This window comes from Melanaphis sacchari, unplaced genomic scaffold, assembly GCF_002803265.2.
Source record: "Melanaphis sacchari strain LSU unplaced genomic scaffold, SCAv2.0 Contig41_pilon_pilon, whole genome shotgun sequence".
Classification (NCBI taxonomy): domain Eukaryota; kingdom Metazoa; phylum Arthropoda; class Insecta; order Hemiptera; family Aphididae; genus Melanaphis; species Melanaphis sacchari.
The window spans coordinates 798,824-821,757 of NW_020271269.1; the positions used below are offsets into that span (position 1 = coordinate 798,824).

Here is a 22,934-nt window from a genome sequence, read left to right on the forward strand (position 1 = left end):
CTCGCGGTTCTGGCTCAGACCGCGCGACCTCCTCACCCGTCGGCAGATAATAATATTGAACACGATGCAGCTCACAGCAGCCGAAACCGCGAAACGACGACGAGAAGATCATTTACGTATTATTGCGATTTATTTTGAAGTTTTTCTTTCAGCTTTTGACCTTTCCAAAATCACGATTACATTACACCTGTCTGTAAGCATCATTGATTGATCGTTATAGGTTTCTATATTTACCCTGTTCACGTTTTAGCATCGATATAAGTTCTAGATTGACGGACCGAACGAGTTTTCAAAAAAAACTAGTGCTCATATATCTTGTCAAAATTAAATCTAATTTTCACCACACTCAATAAAATTGTGACTAAGAAACTAGGTACTGCATAATATAATATAACTCTTATAATAATATTATATAAATAATAATAAAATTGCGATGTATTGTTAATCCGATTTTATTTTTCAACACTATTTTTGGGAGATTGTGCCAAGTCCGTTTGAAATTTCTCTTTACTCGATCTATGAATTTATTTCATTGATATGTATGCAACGTTATTTCTACTACCATTTGATTATTAATTTACGAGTACAAAGAACAAAGAATTGTGTGGTAAATCAATCGCATATTCTATAAACTGAAATATTAACTATACTTCTATACTCGGTAATCGGCATATTATATTAATAATTGATAAAACTACAAGATAGGTCGATTATCCCACTAAAAGGGTTATTTTTTTAATTTACTTAAAATAGTCTATTATTACTTAGTTATAAAATTGCTCACATAAATGTGTTGATGGTTATAAATCCTTTCCTCAAAATTATTACACTAGACACGCAACTGTAATAATTAGAATACTAGTTCAACCATGCTCAGGCTAAATGATTTACATATTTTAAGAAGTATTATTTTCACCAAACAATATTTGTTCATTTAACGGTAAAACGGTAAATGGTATGTCTAATTATGGAAATGGAAAATTGTGTTATATAATTTTTTGATGATTTATGGATTTTATTGTTATTAACTAGAATGTAAAAATAAAGTAAAATTAACTGTTTTAAATCTAGCTTAATATATTAAATTAAAAAATACGTTTAGACCAATTAGTATTGTTAATATTCCATAAAAAAATGCAACATTTTGTCATCATAAATATTATATATATTATATACATTATATTTTCTTCAAAGTTCTAAATTCAAACATTATTCACTTAAATTTAGTGTTTCAGTAATCACTGAAACTTATTTAAAAAAATAAAAATAGGGTAAATATATCAGAATTACCTAATCAAGAAAATACTGATAGAAGCGACAAATAAATAGTTCAAACTTGGGAATTAATTATATTAATAAATATATTAATGTAATAAAACTTATAATTTAAAATATTTTTTCCATTACTTAAAAGCTTAAAAAAGTTAATAATAGGTACACAGATAATTTTTAAAAATCTCAGAGAAATATAATATATAAACAAATTATTAAGATTTTAGTTTTTACTTATTTTATTGTCAAAAGTTCGTTAACTAGAAAGTTTCTTAATTTTGTAAAAAAATTTATTTCTGCCTTATCACATTAACTTATTATATTTATTATAACAGATTGTTTAATAAAAATAAATTTAAAAATTAAAAAAAAAAAAATAAATATTTCATTTTGATTCGAAAAAAATATTTATAAGGATTTGAAACACTTTTTACCGCTTAGTTAAATTATTATTATTAATTACTCATAATATTAAGAACAACTATTAATTAAATACAATTAGAAAAAAAAAAAACAATATTGATAGTTATTTATATATTGAATATATTCACATCTTTATTTTATAATATGACAGTATTGACTTAAATGCTTAAATAGGTTATATTTTATAAAATCTTATAATATTGAATAATATTATAATGATTAATGAGTAACATATAATGTTAATTTTGAAAATGGTGATTTTTTATATGCAATAATATCATATTCAATTTAAATGTAATACATTTAATTTAGTAACTTATTCATTGAAAAACTAAACTTGACAAATTATTAATTATTACTATAGACCAGAGGAAGTTTTCATATTTTTATTTTTATCGTTTTTCATAAAATTCAGTGCAAATTTTGATTTTGTTGGTACAATTTTTTAAACTGAATTTTCCTTTAACTGATCTTAATATTACACACTAAAAATCTCAATACACCACCAATATAATATTATATTATAATTTATATTAAGTGATCTTAGAATTTTAAGTTATCACGCATAGATTTGGTGAACATTTTAAATCAGACGATAACTGTGGAACTGCAATTAAAATTATTATTAGTTAATTAAATCACATATAATATTAACGGGGCTTTTTTGGGTTGAATGTCTATTACTCGTAAACGGTTTATTACAACGATTATAGTTTAAAAGTAGAAACAAGTTTGACGATTAGTTTGTAGGCCACAATATAATATCATTTACTGCAATAGTGCAGCAGCTGTAGCAATATTAAAAACGATAATGATATTTTATAAATATTTATACTGGTTTTGGATTTTTGAATAATATTATCATCACTTATCACATCTAGTCCGTTGATAAACATAATTTAGTAATTCAAATATAAATTTTGTCAAATTATTATAAACATAATAATTTAATATTGCGTCAAAATTGTTTCTTATAATTTACCAAACCTAAATCTTATCAAATTTACTAGCCTATACAGCCTACAGTTTATATATCTAATGCATTTCTCACTCCATTCAGATATTGTACTAATTAAACTGTGTCAAAAAAACATTTTAATAACAAACCTAAATAAGTTATCATCGGATTACAACTCGATTCTTTTTCAGATCTCAGACTCTCTTGTTAATATACTAACACTTCACATACCAATACATATTACCTTGAAAAAAAAATTAGCTATCAACCTAGATCAGCTAATATAAGCTGAAGTTTATAAATCAACTCACTCAACAGTATAAATTAATTGATTAGTCAATTGACGGAAACAAATAAATACCTATGTTATAGTGATAAGGTCTTTTAAAAAAGAATAATAAAATATTATATTGTAATATTCTTATCGAGATTACCGACGAAACTAAGTTAAAAAATAACTTCACCGTGAACGGATTACACTAAAGATCCTACTGTATAACGACAAATAATATCATGTAAAATATTAAAAAAAATTTTGTATTCAAAATTATAAAATATCGGTATTTGATCTGAATTTTTTTGTAATTAATTACACATTTGTCAAAATATAGATTAGAAATTAAAAAATACCTTTAATATTTAATCAAACACTGCTTGAAAGATTAAATGTTTTGAATATTCAAATCTTATGTATTAAAATAAATAAAATATACATAAACAACTATAATTGTTTCCTTTGAACTTCGGTGTCAATACTTAGTATGAAATCAACATATTTTTTAAAATCTAACTTAAAAAGTTGGCCATTGAATAATTTTATTGATAATCAAATCCATTATTTATGTGTTAATTGCAATCGCCATTATTTAAAAACCACATTAAACATTGGCTCATGTGTGAATGTGACACTTTAAGATTCAGGTAAGTCCACAAGAGTTGACCTAATAAGAACCGGTTACCTATTTCAAAAAAGATTTTTATTAAAAATTAAAATGAATTATTCAAAAATCAAGGAAAATTTAATTTTATATTAAAAGTGTGATGTGTCAATACGTCATGATGTTATTACATTATATAGTAATTAAAATAATGTTTCCCATTAAATCAATAAAATTTTGAAATTTAATGATTATAATATTTATTGTTTAAGTATTTTATATTTTACAAGTTTCAAAATTATTCAGAAGTTTTTAGTATACCAACAAAGTGAATACTTGATTATATTTATAAATATTAAGAGATCGCTACTACTATAAATTCCCCATGGTCGCATATGTTTTTAAAGGGGTTTGATATAGGCAATTTTAATTACATATTAAAAAATAATATGAAAAATTAATAATATTAATACTATACCTTGCTTATTCGAAGTAATATATAAATGGTCATGTGTTCATGTATAATATATCAGTGCTATTGCTGTCTAACATTTTCATGGCTTACTTAATAATATTGCATATAAAGTCGGTTAAAATATATTTTCACCATACAACCAGTTTATTAAATATAATAAATTATATAATCAATCTTTTCTCATACCATACTATTATAAAGGATAATTTTGTTTATATTAGAATTCAAATTGTACAATGTTTCAAGATGTTAAGCTTAATTATTAAAAATCTAAACATTTGCGATTGAAGAATAAAAGACAATCACATATTTTTGTTTTTTAAATATCTACATAATATAAATTTAACCCTGGTTATAATATATTATGCAAACCAGAGTTCCGTAGGAGATGTTCACTTGATTTCGTAGTATTAATTCAAAATAATTGATTCAAATAATATTGCTTAAGTGTATTTTTTTAAACTATAAAATAATTTGCGCGCTATATAATATTACCACTTTTAGTATACGTATCAAAAACTCACATTCCTCGTGCACTTCCTATAACATTTTGAATATTTTTATTTTTATGTGAATTGTTATTTTCAGAGTTTATATAAGATTTTCTGAATTAAGCCTGAAGAAACTTTAACTTGTTGGTTCTCTAATTCCGATAAGCTAACAGCCTATATGTACTTAAAAAGTACTAAGTTTATTAGATTTTCATTTAATATACTAAATGAGTATCAAACTTAGAGTGATCAACTTAAACGGTCAATGAACCAATAAAGGATATAGATAAGTAGTTAATTGTGTCATTTTATATGAAAATAATCATAATTCTAAAAACGCTTATTTATCAATTTTGGAACGTTTTCTTGATAGATGTTTTGTAAATAAATATGTAATCTGAAGCTTAATATCTCAGCTCAATTGTCGACTATCCCAAATAATATACTTGTGAATTCACCACAACAAGTCGCTACAAGAGTGTTTAAAACTGAGATTATCGATGATAAACTCACAGTATTTCACGACGAAGTCGTAAAGCGAAAATAAACGAATAATTTCAGCTCACGCACACTAATAACAAAAAAAAAAAAACCACTGTTGATATTGCACGTATTATTTTAAGAGATATTATTTTGAAGACCAGGAGCTTATAACGTAACATTATTTATCTGCTCAAGTTTGAAACTATGTAAATTCTGATGGAAAATCCAGTATGGTTCGGATCAATAAACAATTTAAAACAATATGCATCACGATGGAAAAGACGTTCTATCAAGTTGCTTCGAAACCTTCTGTTTTAGCTTTCTTAGTGTTCTGTATTGATAACTACCTAACCTAACCAATTTTACATAATATTTTCGTGACCACGCAAATGTGCAGTGATATAATTATATTTGAAGAATTAATTCAAATTTGTTTGCGGTAGAGATGCAGTCGTTTCTGCCATATATATTTTTACCTACCTATCTAAAATATAATTTGAGAATTATTTTGAGTTACCCAAGCGCCAACCCGAGGAGGCAGTATTTTCGTCTATTGCTTTTAATGTATAAATGAATCGTATATACCTATATTACATCTAATAAGTTTTTAATAATACCTAAGTTGCAACTGTTAATTTCAATGTACTTATTGTTTTAAAAAATTGAAGTTAAAATGATTAAGAATGTATTAAATTGTGAATGCGATTTGTTCAAATTTATTATTTGTCTGTTTAAAATGTGCTTGAAAAAATTCACAATCATTTGTTGGTCTGAATAAACTTGCACTGAAATCAAACCATACTATTGAGAGAAACATACTATTCACGGAAATATAATTATAAGTTAATGTATAAAGCATATTAAAATAAAATTATAATATTTATAATATGTTGACTATTCTTATATTATCGACATAATATTAAAAAAAAAAAAAAGTTGAAACACTTTGAGGATCTAAAAATGTTAATTTAAATAATATAGTTCTTAACCGCTTGTTTTTTCATATTCTGTACTAAGTCCTATCTCTCCAGTTGTACTCTGATATACATTGATTATTGATAGTACTAATTGATAAAGATACATTTTAGTTCTGAAAATGTATCTTAAAAATAAGGTGAAATTAAATTCAACAAGTGTGATCTTACTTTTTGCGATTTTTTATTTTGGAGATTTGTCAAATCCCAGGTTTACGCAACAAAACCGATAACCATAGATAATTTTAAATGAGAAATTCGATGTGTGATTGCAAAGCACACCTTAAAGAACTGTGAAGTGGTTGCTAATTTTCACGATCACATTACAGCTTGTCAACAAGCTAAAAAAAAAATCACTTAAATAATATTATTTTTCATACATATACAGAATATTATACTAAACTGTTCCTTTTTCTGTTTTGTATGTTTGAAAAAAACAAGTGGTTTTTTAGAAAATTCAAAAAGCGTTATTTTTGGGACACCCTGCACTTGAAAAAAATAATTTTAGTAATATAATTGTTGATTTATTTTTATTTTCTATACTGTGAGCGCGACATTATTAAATTATACAAGTTACCTTATTCTAAAGTTTTGAAAAAGTAGGAGCTGTAAAAGGTAGACAATGTGTACACAACTTTGAGGCAACTTTTGTAATCTAATAACCTTACTGTGGGCGTGGATCTTTTGAGGGACTCAACCACTGACGCCTTTGATAGCCACAATGCACAGCTATACAACTCCTGAAATATACAGATTTATATGATAGGTACAAAGGAATTTTGAATTTTGAAACTTAACAAAACAATACGAAATTCGCTATTATTTAAAACAAATAACCATTTTAAGATGAAATAATTTTTATTTGTTCTTCAAATCGTTTGAACTTAAGTAATTGCAGTTTACGGAGTTTAAAGTTTTACATTTTTTAAAATGTATACAACAATAAATAAAAAATTATAGATAAAACTGATTGAGCATAAGTCATTGGTTTAATATCATGAAATAAAGACAAAATAATATTGAAATATTTAACTGTATTGAAAATGCGTTGTTTCGGAACATATTTTTTAAATACAATTTATTAAAACAATAAAACAATTTCTAATGTAAAGACTCTTCCTCCCCCCCCCCCCCCCCCCCCCCCGAAAAAAAAAGAAGCGATATAAATTATAATAATCAAGATAGCAAAATAAACTATGGTAAATTGTATTTTACGTAGTATGAATGTAAAATTTTAGTTTTATATGAAACGAATAATAGCTTAAATATTTAATTATTCTTATTATTTATTTATTTCCTATTTCAAAACAATACGGTTGAAATAGTAATAGCGCACAGTCAATTTCCAAAGTAGAGCATGATGAAGGTATATTGCTCTTAGTAAGAATTATAAAGTTATTATAAATTTTCATTTGGCAGTATAATCTATAAAAATTATTTTACTGGTTAGATTTTAACAAGAACAACAATATGTTTATAATATGTTTATACCGTTTATGAAACGTTTAATACAAATATAATACATACCTAATATTATTGTTTTATAATTTTGTTATGGTAGTTACAGTCACACGGTTTTAGATTTCAGATGACTTGTAGGTCAGAGCATTTTGATTAAGGATTAATGACATGACTAAATATTTGATAAAGTCAATATAACAATTACAAATATATACATAATATAAAATGGTATGAGCGTTTACCAATATTATTAAGAAATATAAATTTCTAGTTATAGATAGATTTCCTACCATAACATGGTAATATTATAAAAGTATAGTATTATTATATTTATTTGTTTCATGAAACATAACAGTTGAGTGTAATACCCGTATGATTATTTATTATTATTATTATCAAGCTATAAACTCATTTGTTGCTCTACTCGAGAAAAGCAGTAGTGTCTATTGAAACGATTTAAAACGAAAATTACCCAACGATATTTTTGTATTTTTTATTTTTTTTATTAAAATTTAAAATGTTTCAGCATACAGAGTGCTATTGCAAGTAATTATTTGTTTACAATGAATTACATATATAATACTAGAGACATGAATTTAATATTGATACAAATAGTTATAGTATAAGTGTAAATGTATTCTTTTATTGGTTTTCTGATGATGAATCTTTTATATCTGTTCAGAGAATGTCCTGAGGGAGTCGAGGCCACAGACGTTTGTTAAGTATTTTTTATTCTAGGTTGTAGTGACGGAATCCGTCCGGATTTTTTTGATTGGCATGAAAGTTTTTAAATTTCTTCTTTAACCATATATTGATGAAGGGTATACCCGAATCATTTTGGGCTTGAATGTTTCTCATAAAACAAGGGGCTTTGAAACATATCCTCAGACATTTATTTTAATTTTAATATTTTTCTTAAGTAAATAGATAGTAAAGTTTTCACAATAAAGCTATTTATATTATTCTGTTAAGTTTTTGTTTCTCGGTGAATTTGAATATTGTTAAAATATTTACCCCCATAATAAATACAATTCAAATGTCCAACATATATTTTACAACACTAAATTAAAATTACCATAAATCGTTGAATTTAAAATATATTGTCTATATACCTTTTTGAATTTATATGTTACAGGCAATATGAACCATGAATACATGCAGATAATTGTTTGGTAAATATTTATTATTAAATTTATTATTACGCAAATTTATATGATATTGATAGAAACATTATTCAAGTGTATAATATTGATGGAAACAAAAACTAAAAAAGATAACTGATATTATTATTATTAATCTTTATACATATTTTACGAGTAAAAATAGTAGAAGTGTAGAACAATAAAATTTATTTTGTTAGAGCATTTCAAAAGTTGTATAGATTACTACTTACTATAAAATTCTAAATAATCACAAATATAAAAAAATGCTAACTAAAATAATAACGAAAGTTGACTTTTTTGTTTTTCCACCAATACCTATTATAAATATTGGCATATTACTTTTAATAATATAATTGTATAATTATGATTAATAAGAAATGTAGTAAGAAATATTGCAAAAACATTTATTTGTATTGATGGTTCACGTTTTCTGTAACATATATAATATTAAGTGACTTAACCTATATTAATATTTTATAATCGACAAAATATTTCATATAAACGCTATTTTTGATCTACAACTGTATAGAAGACGAGTTAAGTAATAAACTATTTGATTATTAAATAAAATAGGTATAAATGAATATTATACTATTATATTATTATCATTAAATGTGGCCTGGTGTGGCACGGTGGTTGGCCTCGGACATCAATGTGTTCTGAGGTCAAGCATCGGCCAAAGTCGCTAACTCTCGGATGAATGACCACCCGAGTTCTTAGTGAAAAATCCATGGCACACGCACTTACACATACGTGTTTTAACCCTATTAACCTAACCTTACAAAAAAAAAACCTTGTACAAAAAAACCTACTGCTCCTACGCATAGCAAATGGCCTTAATTGTCGGGATTAAATAGGATCAATAAAAAAAATAAAAAAATTCATTATTTTAATGTTATAACAATTTATTGTGAACAATTAACTATCTTTTTTTCTTTTTTTATATTTTTTTTTTCTTTTATACCTTCACAACCAACATGCATATTTTACTGATTCTCAGTAAAATTTAAGAAAATGTTTTAACTTTTATTTTTCAATTGTTTTACGCATATAATATACTAAAATATAAAGTGTATTTTTTACGTAAACATGTTTAATAATCTTTTCTATTAAAATATAAAATAAAATTGAATATTTTTATTTACCAAAAGGTAATAAGTAGCATCTGGTATATAAATAATTAAGTGCATAACTCATATAAAATAAATTAGGTAACGTAAAGTGTACAATATACGCTTAAATTTTTTTTTTCACAATAAACACACGATAATATAATTTGTTGATGGAATTATCTACTTGGAAAACCAGCTATTGTTTCATTCCAAGAAACTAAGAGTAAAAACTTGGTAAATATAATATACTTACAGTTTTCGTAACTAGTACTTCTTAGTTCGTGGTATGGAATCATAACTTAATAAACTACATTATAAATACTATTATAATACTTATACTAATATTGTATTCACAAACTACAATTGTTCTTAATTTTTTTTCTTTATATCATAATGAATAATATATAATTAAATTATCTATTGTGACAAAATTTATAGTGAAAAAAAAAAGGACAGTCACAAAAATAAATAATAACAACTTTTACTCTAAACAAAGTTTCACAAAGCAGGAAAAATTCACAATATTAACATTCGAATAAAAATTTTTCCTAAACTAATTCCAACGATTTAAGATAACAGGTTGTAGTTTATATGTATGGCTACTGAGCATTACCGTTATAATTTAATCCTAAATCCAATAGACTATGATATATAGTAAAGTTGAAGTAGTAATTGACCAGTTTAATGATGAAAAAAGCTGTCTCCACTTATAAATGAATCAAAATAAAACATCGTGATAATCGAAAGAACGGGTTTCCCGTTATCAATAGTGTTAGACATTTTTTCGACACGTGTGGAAGATTATTGCCTCGAAATTATTTGATATGGAGCGTATAACTAAGGGTTTGAAAACATTTTTATATGATGCGCAGGGCGAGTTGAAAAGATCGGAATGTTCAAAAATGTAATAAGTACTTACAACCATAACTACTGGGTTATCGGTAAACTACTCAGTGGTATATTATATGGTTCACCGCAGCTGTAGTTTTGACGGACTAACGTACCTGTCACGGTTTGTCGTTCTGGTGTCGGTGACGGATGATCATTTTCACTGTGTATCTGATCAATTATCACTGGATCATGTACTTATAGATGAGTATCATGGTCACTAAAGAGTGTAGACGAACCTTCACTATCGATGGACTTATTCGATTTCTTAAATTCCTGTGATTGTAGAAAGTGTCACTTAACATCTATAGTAAAAGGGAAATCACTTATCTCGAAAAGTTTTAAGAGTTAGTGACACTTTTTTACGTACCGTAGCAGTGTTGGTTATGGTGCTTGTCACTGCCACAATCCTGGTCGATCCGTACTCTCGCTGGCAGTTGCGGTGCTGCGACAATAACAACGAAAAACCATTACCTCTATACGTCCCTTGAACTGATTTCTATTATACGTTAATAACTAGAAAATGGCCGGGTTAAATGATGTACTATGTACTAGTTTGATATAGGTTAGTTGCCGTCGCTGAGAATCTACTAACAATCCGCTGATTCGTCTGAGAATTTTCATTTACATACATAATGTCTTAATGGTTCGGGTTTCTCCCAAAAGAGCCTATATATAATCATAGTATTATTTCAATAATTGTTTTCATTATTATTGACAATAATTCAACGATTTCATCATAGTTTGAACTAATTAAACATTCATTATATTACTTTATTCGTGATGTATGTGGTAAGAATTTCTTTTAAATACAAAAAAAACTTTGACTAAATTCAATTGACAACTAAAATTAAACTTTAAAAAGTTTATTTATAAAATGTTTTTTATTTCTTATTTGTATGAAATATTTAGATTGGTAAAAATATTTAACATGTTTAATAAAAGTTTGCTTATACTTTGCCTTTTTTTTTTAACTTAATTGTTTGAAAATCTTAACATTATGAAATTACCACTATTATATATATAAACAATACATATATATTAATATATGTTGATTATAGAAATTAATCAAAAAAAAAATATTTAAATTATTTTAACATTACTGGAATAATATTTATTTCTGGCTAATGAATCTGAACATTCTTAAGGTTATGCTTGTAATTAACATATAGATATAACAATAATTAAAAATATTTTGTCTAACATTTTTTTAAGTATTAAAGATAAAGTTAATATTAAGTACAGAAATTATGATTTTATAAGAAAATAAGAATTAAAAAATTTAAATTTGCTTTAAATAAAATTATTCATATTCAATACAAGGTGTAATCAGAGTGTTGATTCCTCTAGTGTTTATATCGTTAGAGAGTTATCCACAGACACTAGATAAAAGTAAGCTGCTAGAAATCAAATTACATTAGTCATAAGAGCATAAATGATGTCTAAAAAAATCCCTTAAATCAGATTTTAATTATTAATTTTCATAACTCATAAATAACTATTAAAAACATGATCTTATAATAAAATTAAGTATGATATTAAAAAGTATAATATTATTTTATCATAAAAAATAAAAATAAATATATTATTTTAAGTTTCATTATTTAAACTATTTCAGTATAAACTATATAATTAGGTAACTTATTATGTCCTAAAAAGATTAAAATTTTGCTATGCTTCGGAAACTATATTAACCAATAAAATTGACTCATGACAGTAGTGAACTCAAATAGCCTATACATAACGCCGTTTGATCACAATAAATTAATAAAATAATAGTTATAAATTTATAATAGTACAAAAAAAAAAAAAAAATAAGTAAATAGATAAGAAAAACTCTAATTTAATTCTTGGCTTAAATATTAAGTGTATTTGTTTCTATAAAATAATGATTGTTATAATATTTTATTGTATTTTTTTTTCATCTATTTACAAGAACAAGATAAAAATTTCGATGCCTCTACAATTTTATAACAATATTATGATATTTTATAATACAACATATTATAACGTTATTAATGCATTATAAAGTAAATATTATGGTAATGCAAAGTCATAATATTAATTTATTTTAGTCAAAATATGTAAATTGGGTATAAAATACAATTTCTTTTTACTTATTTATAACGTTTAATTTAAATTAAAAATGTTATAATAAAACTTAATCATTTAATTTATAGTGCTATAGTGGTACTAGATTAGTGATTCCTAATATATTTACATTGACGATAAATTTACTTAGAATCTGTATTTACGCCATTTATCAAATCAAGAGGGCTACTATATTATATATATATATATTTTTTTTTATGTAAAATAGTTTTGTTTAAATATTTGACAACTATTCTTCTACTAATTCATCAGTGCTTGTATAGTGTAAATGCGTCCAACTGTAAAATTTTATAATTTTATTGTAGTATATTATAGTTAAACTATTGCAAATGTTAATAAAGGTTAAAGAAAAAAATATACAAGCATATTATAAACTATTTGATTTAATACACATTTTGACGTTTTAAATTAATCTTGTATATTGTAAAATATTACGACTATAATATATCAATATGTAATATTTAAAATACAAATATTTTTATTTCTCGTACTAAATTAGTCAGTTATATTTAGTGCAAATATTTCTCTAGCGCAAAAACAAAAATGACTCATTAACATGTCATTTTAATTTATTTTTGTTGAACAAAAAACATTTGAATTCTGTATTTTTTTTTTTTATTTGGTTGATTAAATTACGTATAAACCATTGTCCATATAGCTGCAATCTATTTTAATTAATTGTTATTTACTCAAATACATCATTCAATAGAATTATAAAACCAACTGTCGGTTAACGTTAACATTGAATAAAATAAACATTAAGATGGTTATAACAACAATAAAATTATACTTAGGTGATGCTTATTTCTTATACCATGTGTGCTTTAGTATGGGATTTTTATCACGTTCATCTTTAAAGATTTTTTAATTTATTTATTTATCACAGGTTTGTTTTAGATAAATTGATAAATAATAATATATTATTGTAATAACCATATTATTTTTCTTCAGTTTTTGATTTATAATCTAGCTGTCAGAGAATATTGTATTTAAATCGTATTTAGATTTTTCTGTTACTTTCATTTACACGTATGAAATATAATACAATTTGTTCCCTAACATAATGCAATATAATATCAACTGAAACTTCTGGTATAACGTAAATTATAATAAAAAAATATTAATTTTTAGCTGAATTTACATATTGTAGTGTATGTATGTAGTATATATTATACCATACAGAATTGGTTTGTTTTCATTTCAATAATTGAAAATAATACATGTATGAGTAGTATGGCTTTTATATATCCAAGTAGACAAGTGAAAATTTTGAACAAAAAATCAATATAATTGACTGATAAAGTGGATATTAATATACTACAAAACAATTATAGTAATAGGTATAAACTATTTGTATACATATTACATCAATTATACCCATAATTATTAAGCCTAAATATCGAGTACTCGATTTCTAACGTATCTTGTACTTCATTTTCTGATAAGAAACTGCTTTATATTAATTTAAATTAAAATTCACAAATTTAGAGGATTATTGATTTATATGACGTAAAATTCGTGCTAATACTGCTAAACGATGTAATTTTCAAAAATTATAAAATACGATAGTATAAAGAATTCTATAGTTGGAGTGAAGATGTGTACAATAATGTAACTAATTTAATAAAAAAATTGTCCATATATTGATTTATAGTAATAGTTTTTACTTCTTACATAAATAATTATGAAATTTAAAAAGAAAAATATTGAAATCCAATAAAAAAAAAAAAAATAATATTTTTTTAAGTTTTTCGTCAAACAGGGCATGCTCTTATTATATTTTGATAATGATGGGCATGATGGAAAAACTACTTCTCGCAATGTCTTAGTTAAAAATCATAAAAATAATATAACATGACTATATAATATTTTTTATTTATTAATATGATTTACATAAAAAGTGATTATTATTTGAAAATTTACTGTTAACTTTTTTTTTTTTAAACTTTTTTTGCAATACATTATTTTTATTCGAAATAATAAAAATAATTGAGCCATAACTTTTATTCTTATTGTGACAATTTAGTTTCTTAACTACAGAATTTTCTGTGTTTCCTTCATAAAACCGTTTTAGTTTTGTAATAATACAACTGACATAAGATTATTTATAAGTTACATTCAATTATTTTAAGATATTTTGTATTTAAAATTGAGATTTTTCTTGTTTTGATGTAGCGCATAAAGTTTCATGAAACGCGAAAGTATATTTTCACAAAATTTTAAAACTATGATATTCTTTTCAAATGTTTAGGAAAATATTCAATATAATAAAATATTGGATAAGAAAATTGCACAATTTTATGGATAATTTGTAATGTAGTAAACAGGATAATAAATTATACATACATTATTGTTAATTAATTATTATTATTTCCATATAACATAATTAGATAAAAACAAAAATAATAGTTTACAACATAATTAATACCTACAGACTTTTCTTTTTTAAATTACTTATGGTAGATTTATATACATATATTTTAAAATAAAAACTGTTAATGGTATCATTCAAACATAATAAGTCACTTAAGACAACAAAATTAAAACTATAGGTTAGTTATATATTATAATATAATATAATTTATATTTCTTAAGAATATAGTGTTAATTGACGGCGTTTTCCGTTTATAAACATTTTAATAGTAAAATTAACTACGTACATTACGCGCATATTTTGATTTTTTTTTTTTTTTTAGCGAGGAAATTTAATAAATAACAATAACAACGAGGAAACAAAAAATAAAGCTCGCTCAAACACGATGCATGAACCATCATAATATTTAGTTCGATAAACTATTACATTATGCATTACTCAGCGATGCGTGTACAAGTAAGTTAAGACGGATAGATACATAGACACTTTCACACTTATTAGTTTATAATAATATATGCATTGATCACTTTTTTTTACTTAGAAAATTGAAATAATTGCTTATCATTCAAAAATTATATTATTGAAACAATCATTAAAGAAAACAATTCAATAAGTTTAAGTTATTTCAATGATTTTACTACACACAAAAAAAAAAAGATGATTCATATTTTTTAATAAATTAACACCGTTAAAAACTGTAAATATTGCAAAAATGAAAAGTTCCCAAAAGTAAATTAAAACAAATTTAGTCAAACTTTATTTCGAATACTGTGTTGTTTAATAAATTTAAAATTTCCATTATTCATATTATTACTAATAACGATCAAAAACAACTAGTTAACATTTTAATGCGTAGTGGAGAAACAGTGAAAATTCCATAAAGTTGATCTTATAATAAACTTCAAATTTTTTATATTGCTATAATATAATAATGCTTATATTTATATTTTGTATAAATAATAAATTTATTGTTACAAATTTTTTTTAAAAAAAACAAGTATGTAACGAAAATTTAATTTTTATACGTCACTATATGATGTTATGTTTTTTATGAAGCATAAAATAAACACTTCGACATATAAATTCGATAAACTCGCCTAATAAAACAATGCTAAATATGATATCGTTATAAAGTCATTATTTCTAACTTTGCGATGAATTGATTTTTTTTTTTCAAATATCATAAAGAACTGAACTAGAAATGTTGTTGAACGATTAGCTAACGTGCATTTAAATTTCTCTGCATTTCTATACAACATTAAAACGGCACATCTACACGCACAAAAACAAAGGAACAGTAAGGATACTATGTAAATCGATATCAATAGAACAATAGCCAACTGATATTGTTCTCAGATGTAACTTATTCTCTACACGGACGGTGTGCTTTCAGTACGAGTATTTGCCGGTAACGGAAAACATGAAAACAAACGATAATGATAAATCAGGAATAATAAATTAACGCGGTATTTTATTGCAAACGATTTATTGCCTAGTCACAACATCAATTTGTAAGAACTGTTTATCGATTACTCATCGGTTATTACGTTGGTGCGAACGGTTTTATTACGGGAAGAACAATTTCGGTGTAACTTAACTAGAAAAATCATTAACGCAATATCCACTATCCATACACGGTGCCTTTAAAATTAGATTCATACACATAGGTATGAGTATTGATGCTGCTCTAAACCAACTCATATTTTTATTACAGACATGTCTAACATAACATACATATCTCAAACAATAATCGTTTAGTGACCCTGACTATTTTAACGTTTGCGCGTGCATAGAAGATAATACTAAAGAATGCGATAGTACGACTATAAAAATGTAAAGTTTGCTTTGAAAGCTTGCACGTACCTTCATAATCATGTTTTATTGCATTGCTTTATTTCACATTCAAATTATTTAATAGTTATTATTTGCCCGCAGCACATATTCTCGAAACTCTACACTTCTACGACAATTAGTGACTAAACAACGAATGATTAAATATAAATAATAATGAATGTCAAATAAGAGACTAGTGAATTAAATTATCATTTGTTTTCTCTCTCTTTAACACACACATTATGATCTTAAAAAGTGGAGTTTTCAATGTTTCTCAAATTTAAAGCACCCACGCATTAAAATAATAATAAAACTGTAATTCTTGAATTAAATAACATTTTCTAACTATACACGTACAACTGGTGTTAATTTGATTTACCTTTTATGTTACGCTATAAACTAAAGTGTTAATTAAACATTTCGAAAAGGATGAATATCACGAGCATAATAATAATAATAACATACACTATGTTATAATATACGTGTAAATGACAAAACGCCATATTTAATTATATAAAATCTAGGTCAAGAACGATGACCTATACATGATTGTCCAAATATTATGTACAAGCATACTGATTGATGCATTTATCCTACGAATATAATACTTCAGACTCTAAAGGTGTAATAGGGTCATTTAATTGCCCAGTTCTTGAGCACTGATACGCCTTATGTTAAAAGTAATATATATTAGGCTTCTGCGTCTGTGTTCAATTAGATTTTTAAAAACAATTAAAAACGTATCATTCATTTTCCGGATCAACGTTCGTGACTAGAAATCGCTAAATTATTATTTACTAACAAAACTCTCGGACCCGGAAACGCTGCAAGTGTTATTAACAAAACAATGGGATTAAACAATAATAACGCGTGCAATTTAAAACAAGTATGACTGAACGATTTTAAACATTTAGTAACAATAATGATATTAATATTAACTATATAATATACTAACATATAATACATAATATTAAATAGAATTAACGTACACATATTTCTCATATATATAAAATACATGATATGATAATAGTTTAAGTTAAATATAACTTTCTAAATAATATGTTATTCTATCATTGTATAATTTTTTAGGTCATTTATGTATACATATAATATATAAATATAATATTTATTTACATTCAAATATTTTACAATAATGTTTAAAATCAAATATACAACAGTTTATAGAGCTAGACTTAAAATATTAACAGTAATTATATCACAATAATAAATGATTATATTATTTACCCTGTGTAACACTCTTGGAATAAACGGGAAATGTATTGTTTATTTATTTATTTATTTATTTTTTTGTTTTTTAGTTGTTGGTAACTTTTAATAGCCCTTAAAAAAGTCACGCGATTTTAACCGATTCAAGTTTTCAAACACGAAATAAATGTTCAGAAAAGAGTGTGTTCGTATAATACATAGGAATAAAACATGCTAAACGTTAATTATTGTGCATACTAAAATAACTTGTGTGTAATCATAACGGGGAAAACCGGGCCAAAATGACTTAGATTGGTGCTCTTAAAATCAATTATCGGATTTTTTATGTGTTTTTTTTTTTGCCATAAATATAAAATTGTTAATTAAAAATATTATTAAAAAGATAATAATATATTTTTAATTCCTGCGAAATGTAAACTCTATCGCCAAACACGTCAAAAAACCACTACCTAACCTAATTAAACCGCAGTTTAGTAATAAACGAAATAAATAATTTAATTATTAATTAAATACTTACTGTATACTGCTGCACCTATTAATATAATATTTCGAGTGACTAATTACATAATAATATTTCGTTTATACTCCTGAGATAATTTTTGGGGATGTTGATGATGAGCGGGTGGTGTTGAAGTGGGTATGATTTTTGTAGTCAAGTAGGAGAAAGTGGTTGTATTTCGGTGGAGTGTGCGAATTATTGTTCGTGTAAAATAAAAGTTTTAATAACGTTTTAAGGCGCGATGACAGAATTCCTTAATAATATGGCACGTTAAATATTGAAAAATAGGTATGTACGCGTGTGTATTACCGGTAGTCGTATAGTATAATTCCTCTAGTTTCATTATTTATCACCCTTGGAATTACAAGAGAAAGCCATTATAATAATTACGTCTCAAACGTACACTGTGTTGTTTATAACGTAGCTATTGCATACAACAGGTGTTGGTCGTCAAACTTTCATAATTCGATTAACTGAAAAATAATTACTTCTAAGATGAATTTTATCTATTAGGAGGAAAAGAGAAAATTAGACTAGTCCTCCTAAAAAAGGCTTGAAAAATAATTTTAAAATTTACCCCTTCTCATAACAATAGTATTGTACCGAATCTCTACCTGTGAATTAATAATACTCGCGCAGACTATTTCTATGTATTACAATATTACTATGTGTATAACTTTGGTAGATTTAATAACACAAAGAATGAAGTTTGAACGTTTCTAGTGAAATACAGATAATAGCAATAATATTATTGGATTTACGTAATTTGTGCTAAAATCAACCCATTATTTAACGAAATCTTACAATTAATTTTGGTAATTTGCGCCACTTTTTAATATTGTAATTCGTGCAAAATGAAAGTTGATAAGATATCATTATATAATCTGAGCTATTTTTTGTACACACAAATTGTAATTTTTACCCCTTAAAAATAATGAAGGCTATATTTTTTTTTAAACCATTCATTAGTCAAATTAATTTTTATAGATATATTTCAAAAAAATTAATAAAATGTATATAAATAATAGTAATAATAAATTTAATTTTTCGTGGTGTAATAGGTCATGTTATTTATTAAAATATTATGTGTTATTACTGTAAGCTCGGTAAATTGATTAGGTGAATTCTAGTAATTAAAATTGAATGTGTAGCACATATTACACAGTCATTTCGTATTCTGTTATGATGCAGATTACATACGTACCTATTTAAATGTATCTATTGGTGATGCGAATTACAATAGGTACTAAAATTGGCACAAAACACCGTCTCCCAAATAATTGATTTAATGCTGATCATGGTAGCCAATATTGTTATAAGTACGATGTGATATGATGATAATAATTATTAATAATACTTAACTTTGTGATCGGTATTGCTGTATTAAACGCAAGATAAAATTACTGAATTTCATGTTATTTAAAAAATAACTAATAATAATGTAAAAATTTACATAAACTATAAATTGTGCAAAAACAACGTGATATTTTTTAATAGTGTACAAACTATAAAGAAAACCAGTCATAAAACACGAAGTGGCAAGTGCAAAGTGCATTTTTTATCTGTTATGGAAATATGACGACGAACATAACTTAATATTTTCTGCTTAAGATTATAATTCCTTTTTCTATATTATTCAACCGTTAAATCATTTTCCCGTGAAAATTCCATCCTATGCATACGATTCTATAAGAAAAGAAACACCACTATGATACCACACTACCCATGAAAATAATTTAGATAAAACTTACGAAAATGTCCCACTTATACCTATGGATTTAATCTATTTGACCAGTGCACCGATATACTTTTTGAAATATTATTGTTTCGTAGGTAATTATTGCGTTATTTTTATACATGAGTTCACAAGTAAGTAATTGTTTTTTTTACTATTATTTGTAATTTTTAGATATGAAGTTATTTAAAAAAAAAAAAAAATAAAAAAATGACAAGTGTTATCAAATGTTCTGAAATAATTACAGCTGTGACAGGATATTTCGAACAAAAAGTTGATAAAATATAATATTGTACTGGTTACGAGTCTGTATTTAATACAAATAGTATGACGGTGAAATACATATTTTATGATTCCGTTTTTATAACGTTTCTATAAATGAACTGAGCTATTGAAATACAATTTTCGTGTTAGCCTTATTTAGTATGTTATCCTCTATAAAGCAGACTTTTAAGGGTTCAAATTTACTTTGGTCCCACGAGCATTTTATAAAATTCGTTTTAAAACAATATTAAATATATTATTATCATGCTCTAGTTCAATTGCAGAAGTAAAAATATTTTTTAACGAAAAATTTGATTTAATAATCGAATTTATAAAAGTACGTAGTATTCTTGCAAAATATAAGGTCAGACAAATAAAATCATAATAACAATAATACAGCCTACCAGATTTTTGTGAAATGCATTTTTTTTTTTTTTTTTTTGTAAATAATATATTTTTTTCTTACACAACGGTAATCATTTTTAGTTGTTCAAAAAAAAAAAAAAAAATCGTTATTTATTAACTTAAATGTTGTTGACATTCTGTTCGATTTTATAAATCAATTTGCAATGGTATTACGCGTATCATAATAACACTATGTTAGGTTATAGGTAATGCGTAGTCCGAATCCAGTTTAAAGACGTCAAAATATTTTTTTATTTTAAAAATTAGATTTAATTTCGCGGAAAATCAAGAAAAATCTGCTGTTTTATAATATCAGTACGTCCTATTCATGGTAGAGAAGGCGTATACTGTATGGCGTGTACCTTGGCACTGGTTAAACTCTTTTGTTTGAACCTACATCCGCACTACGATTGAAAGGAATTAATATTGTCATCATCGCTGATTTAATTTGATCGCGAACAAAGTTATGTGAACAATAGGCGTAAGATAAACAATGACATATATTAAATATAAATTTTATATATGTGTACATGATATCAAATGTAAGAGCATTAATTAAACAGAGTGTGTCTTATGCGTTTGAATGAATACGAAATTAGTAATTACAGTATATAATATTATTATTGATTTGTGCACACCAGAAACCATAAATTGTTATTCCGATAAATTATTAGATGCGTGTTACCGCAATATGTAATGACGATGCAGAAGAATTCGAACAGATTTCAAATTATTATTTTCACGTCTGAACGTCAATGTGGTGTATAATAATAATATTAATGTATTACACGTGATGGCATTATGGTATCATTATATTCATTGATTAATCGAAAACCGTATTTTAAACAATCGAACGAGGTTTTCGCGTACTGTTACCGTTTGCGATATTATTATAATATTTTGTGAAAAACGTTTTCAGTGACGCCGTAGCATGCTTATGCAGAGAAAAAAATATCGTACAAATACAATTTTCCTTTGAAAAATATATGTTTGAACGACACAAGTAAGTTTTTTCGTTGTGATTAATACCATGTATAATCGAATAAAAAACAAAACGTTCGGAGTGTGTTAAATTTCAAACGACGAAAAGAAACAAAAACAATGGTAAAACAACGGAAAACAAACAGACGATTTCAAATTGTACGACGAAAAAAAAATGTGCATAAATCACTATATGGTCTACGAGTATAACTCACTAGAACGAAACTGCTCGTGCCCTGTTTAATTTATATACTACGGGCACGTCGGGCACACTTGCATCGGTCTACTAAAGCTGTTAATTCTTCACGCATATTTCACATAGAACTCAAATCTATCCGACAACCACCCTGTCATTGACTTTAAATTCGTTCTTATATTGACTTTTTTCTCTATCCTTTGTGGGACCGGAAATTTGACGACACGGATCGACCCGGACAATTTTTTTTTTTATTCGCTTGATTATACTTTAGTAAAAAATGCGTAATTAGATATTTGGTACATCGGTTGTATGAAAATATTATTATTATTATGTTTTGATACGAACACCACTCCTCCAAATTTCTTCTGTATATCGTTATAATAACATAAAAAAAAAAAAAATCGAGAGACTGAAGCCACACCACGATCCTTCTTTTATCTCCGTGATCATTTTTCACCCGTTTCCGCCACCGATGGCGCTGGACGTAAAGCCGTTAAAATTTACACCGGGGCAGTCAACGGTATAAGTACGGGATCAGTACATTTTCCCGACATTCAATTGCCCGACACCTTAATCCGGTGCCGGCCATCGACGACCGGTGGCAGGCCTGCGGCTGCGGCGAGTACGACGACGCAGTACGCGGCACGACGGGGTGGTGCACGCCGCCGCCGCCGCCGTTGAGTGCTGCTGATCGTCAGACACTGCTGCTGCTGCGCCGCGAGGTGGT

General features: G+C 25.6%; 1 protein-coding gene across 1 annotated transcript in view; it reads right to left on the bottom strand.

The window, feature by feature from the left end:
* Positions 1-3,499: 3,499 nt before the first annotated feature.
* LOC112597458 (potassium voltage-gated channel subfamily H member 8) overlaps positions 3,500-22,934 on the bottom strand; it is a 125,131-nt gene continuing 105,696 nt past the window's right edge. The window contains exon 13 of the mRNA XM_025343517.1: positions 3,500-3,612. Within this exon, the coding sequence (XP_025199302.1) occupies positions 3,500-3,612 (113 nt within the window). The remainder of the gene's footprint in view (positions 3,613-22,934) is intronic.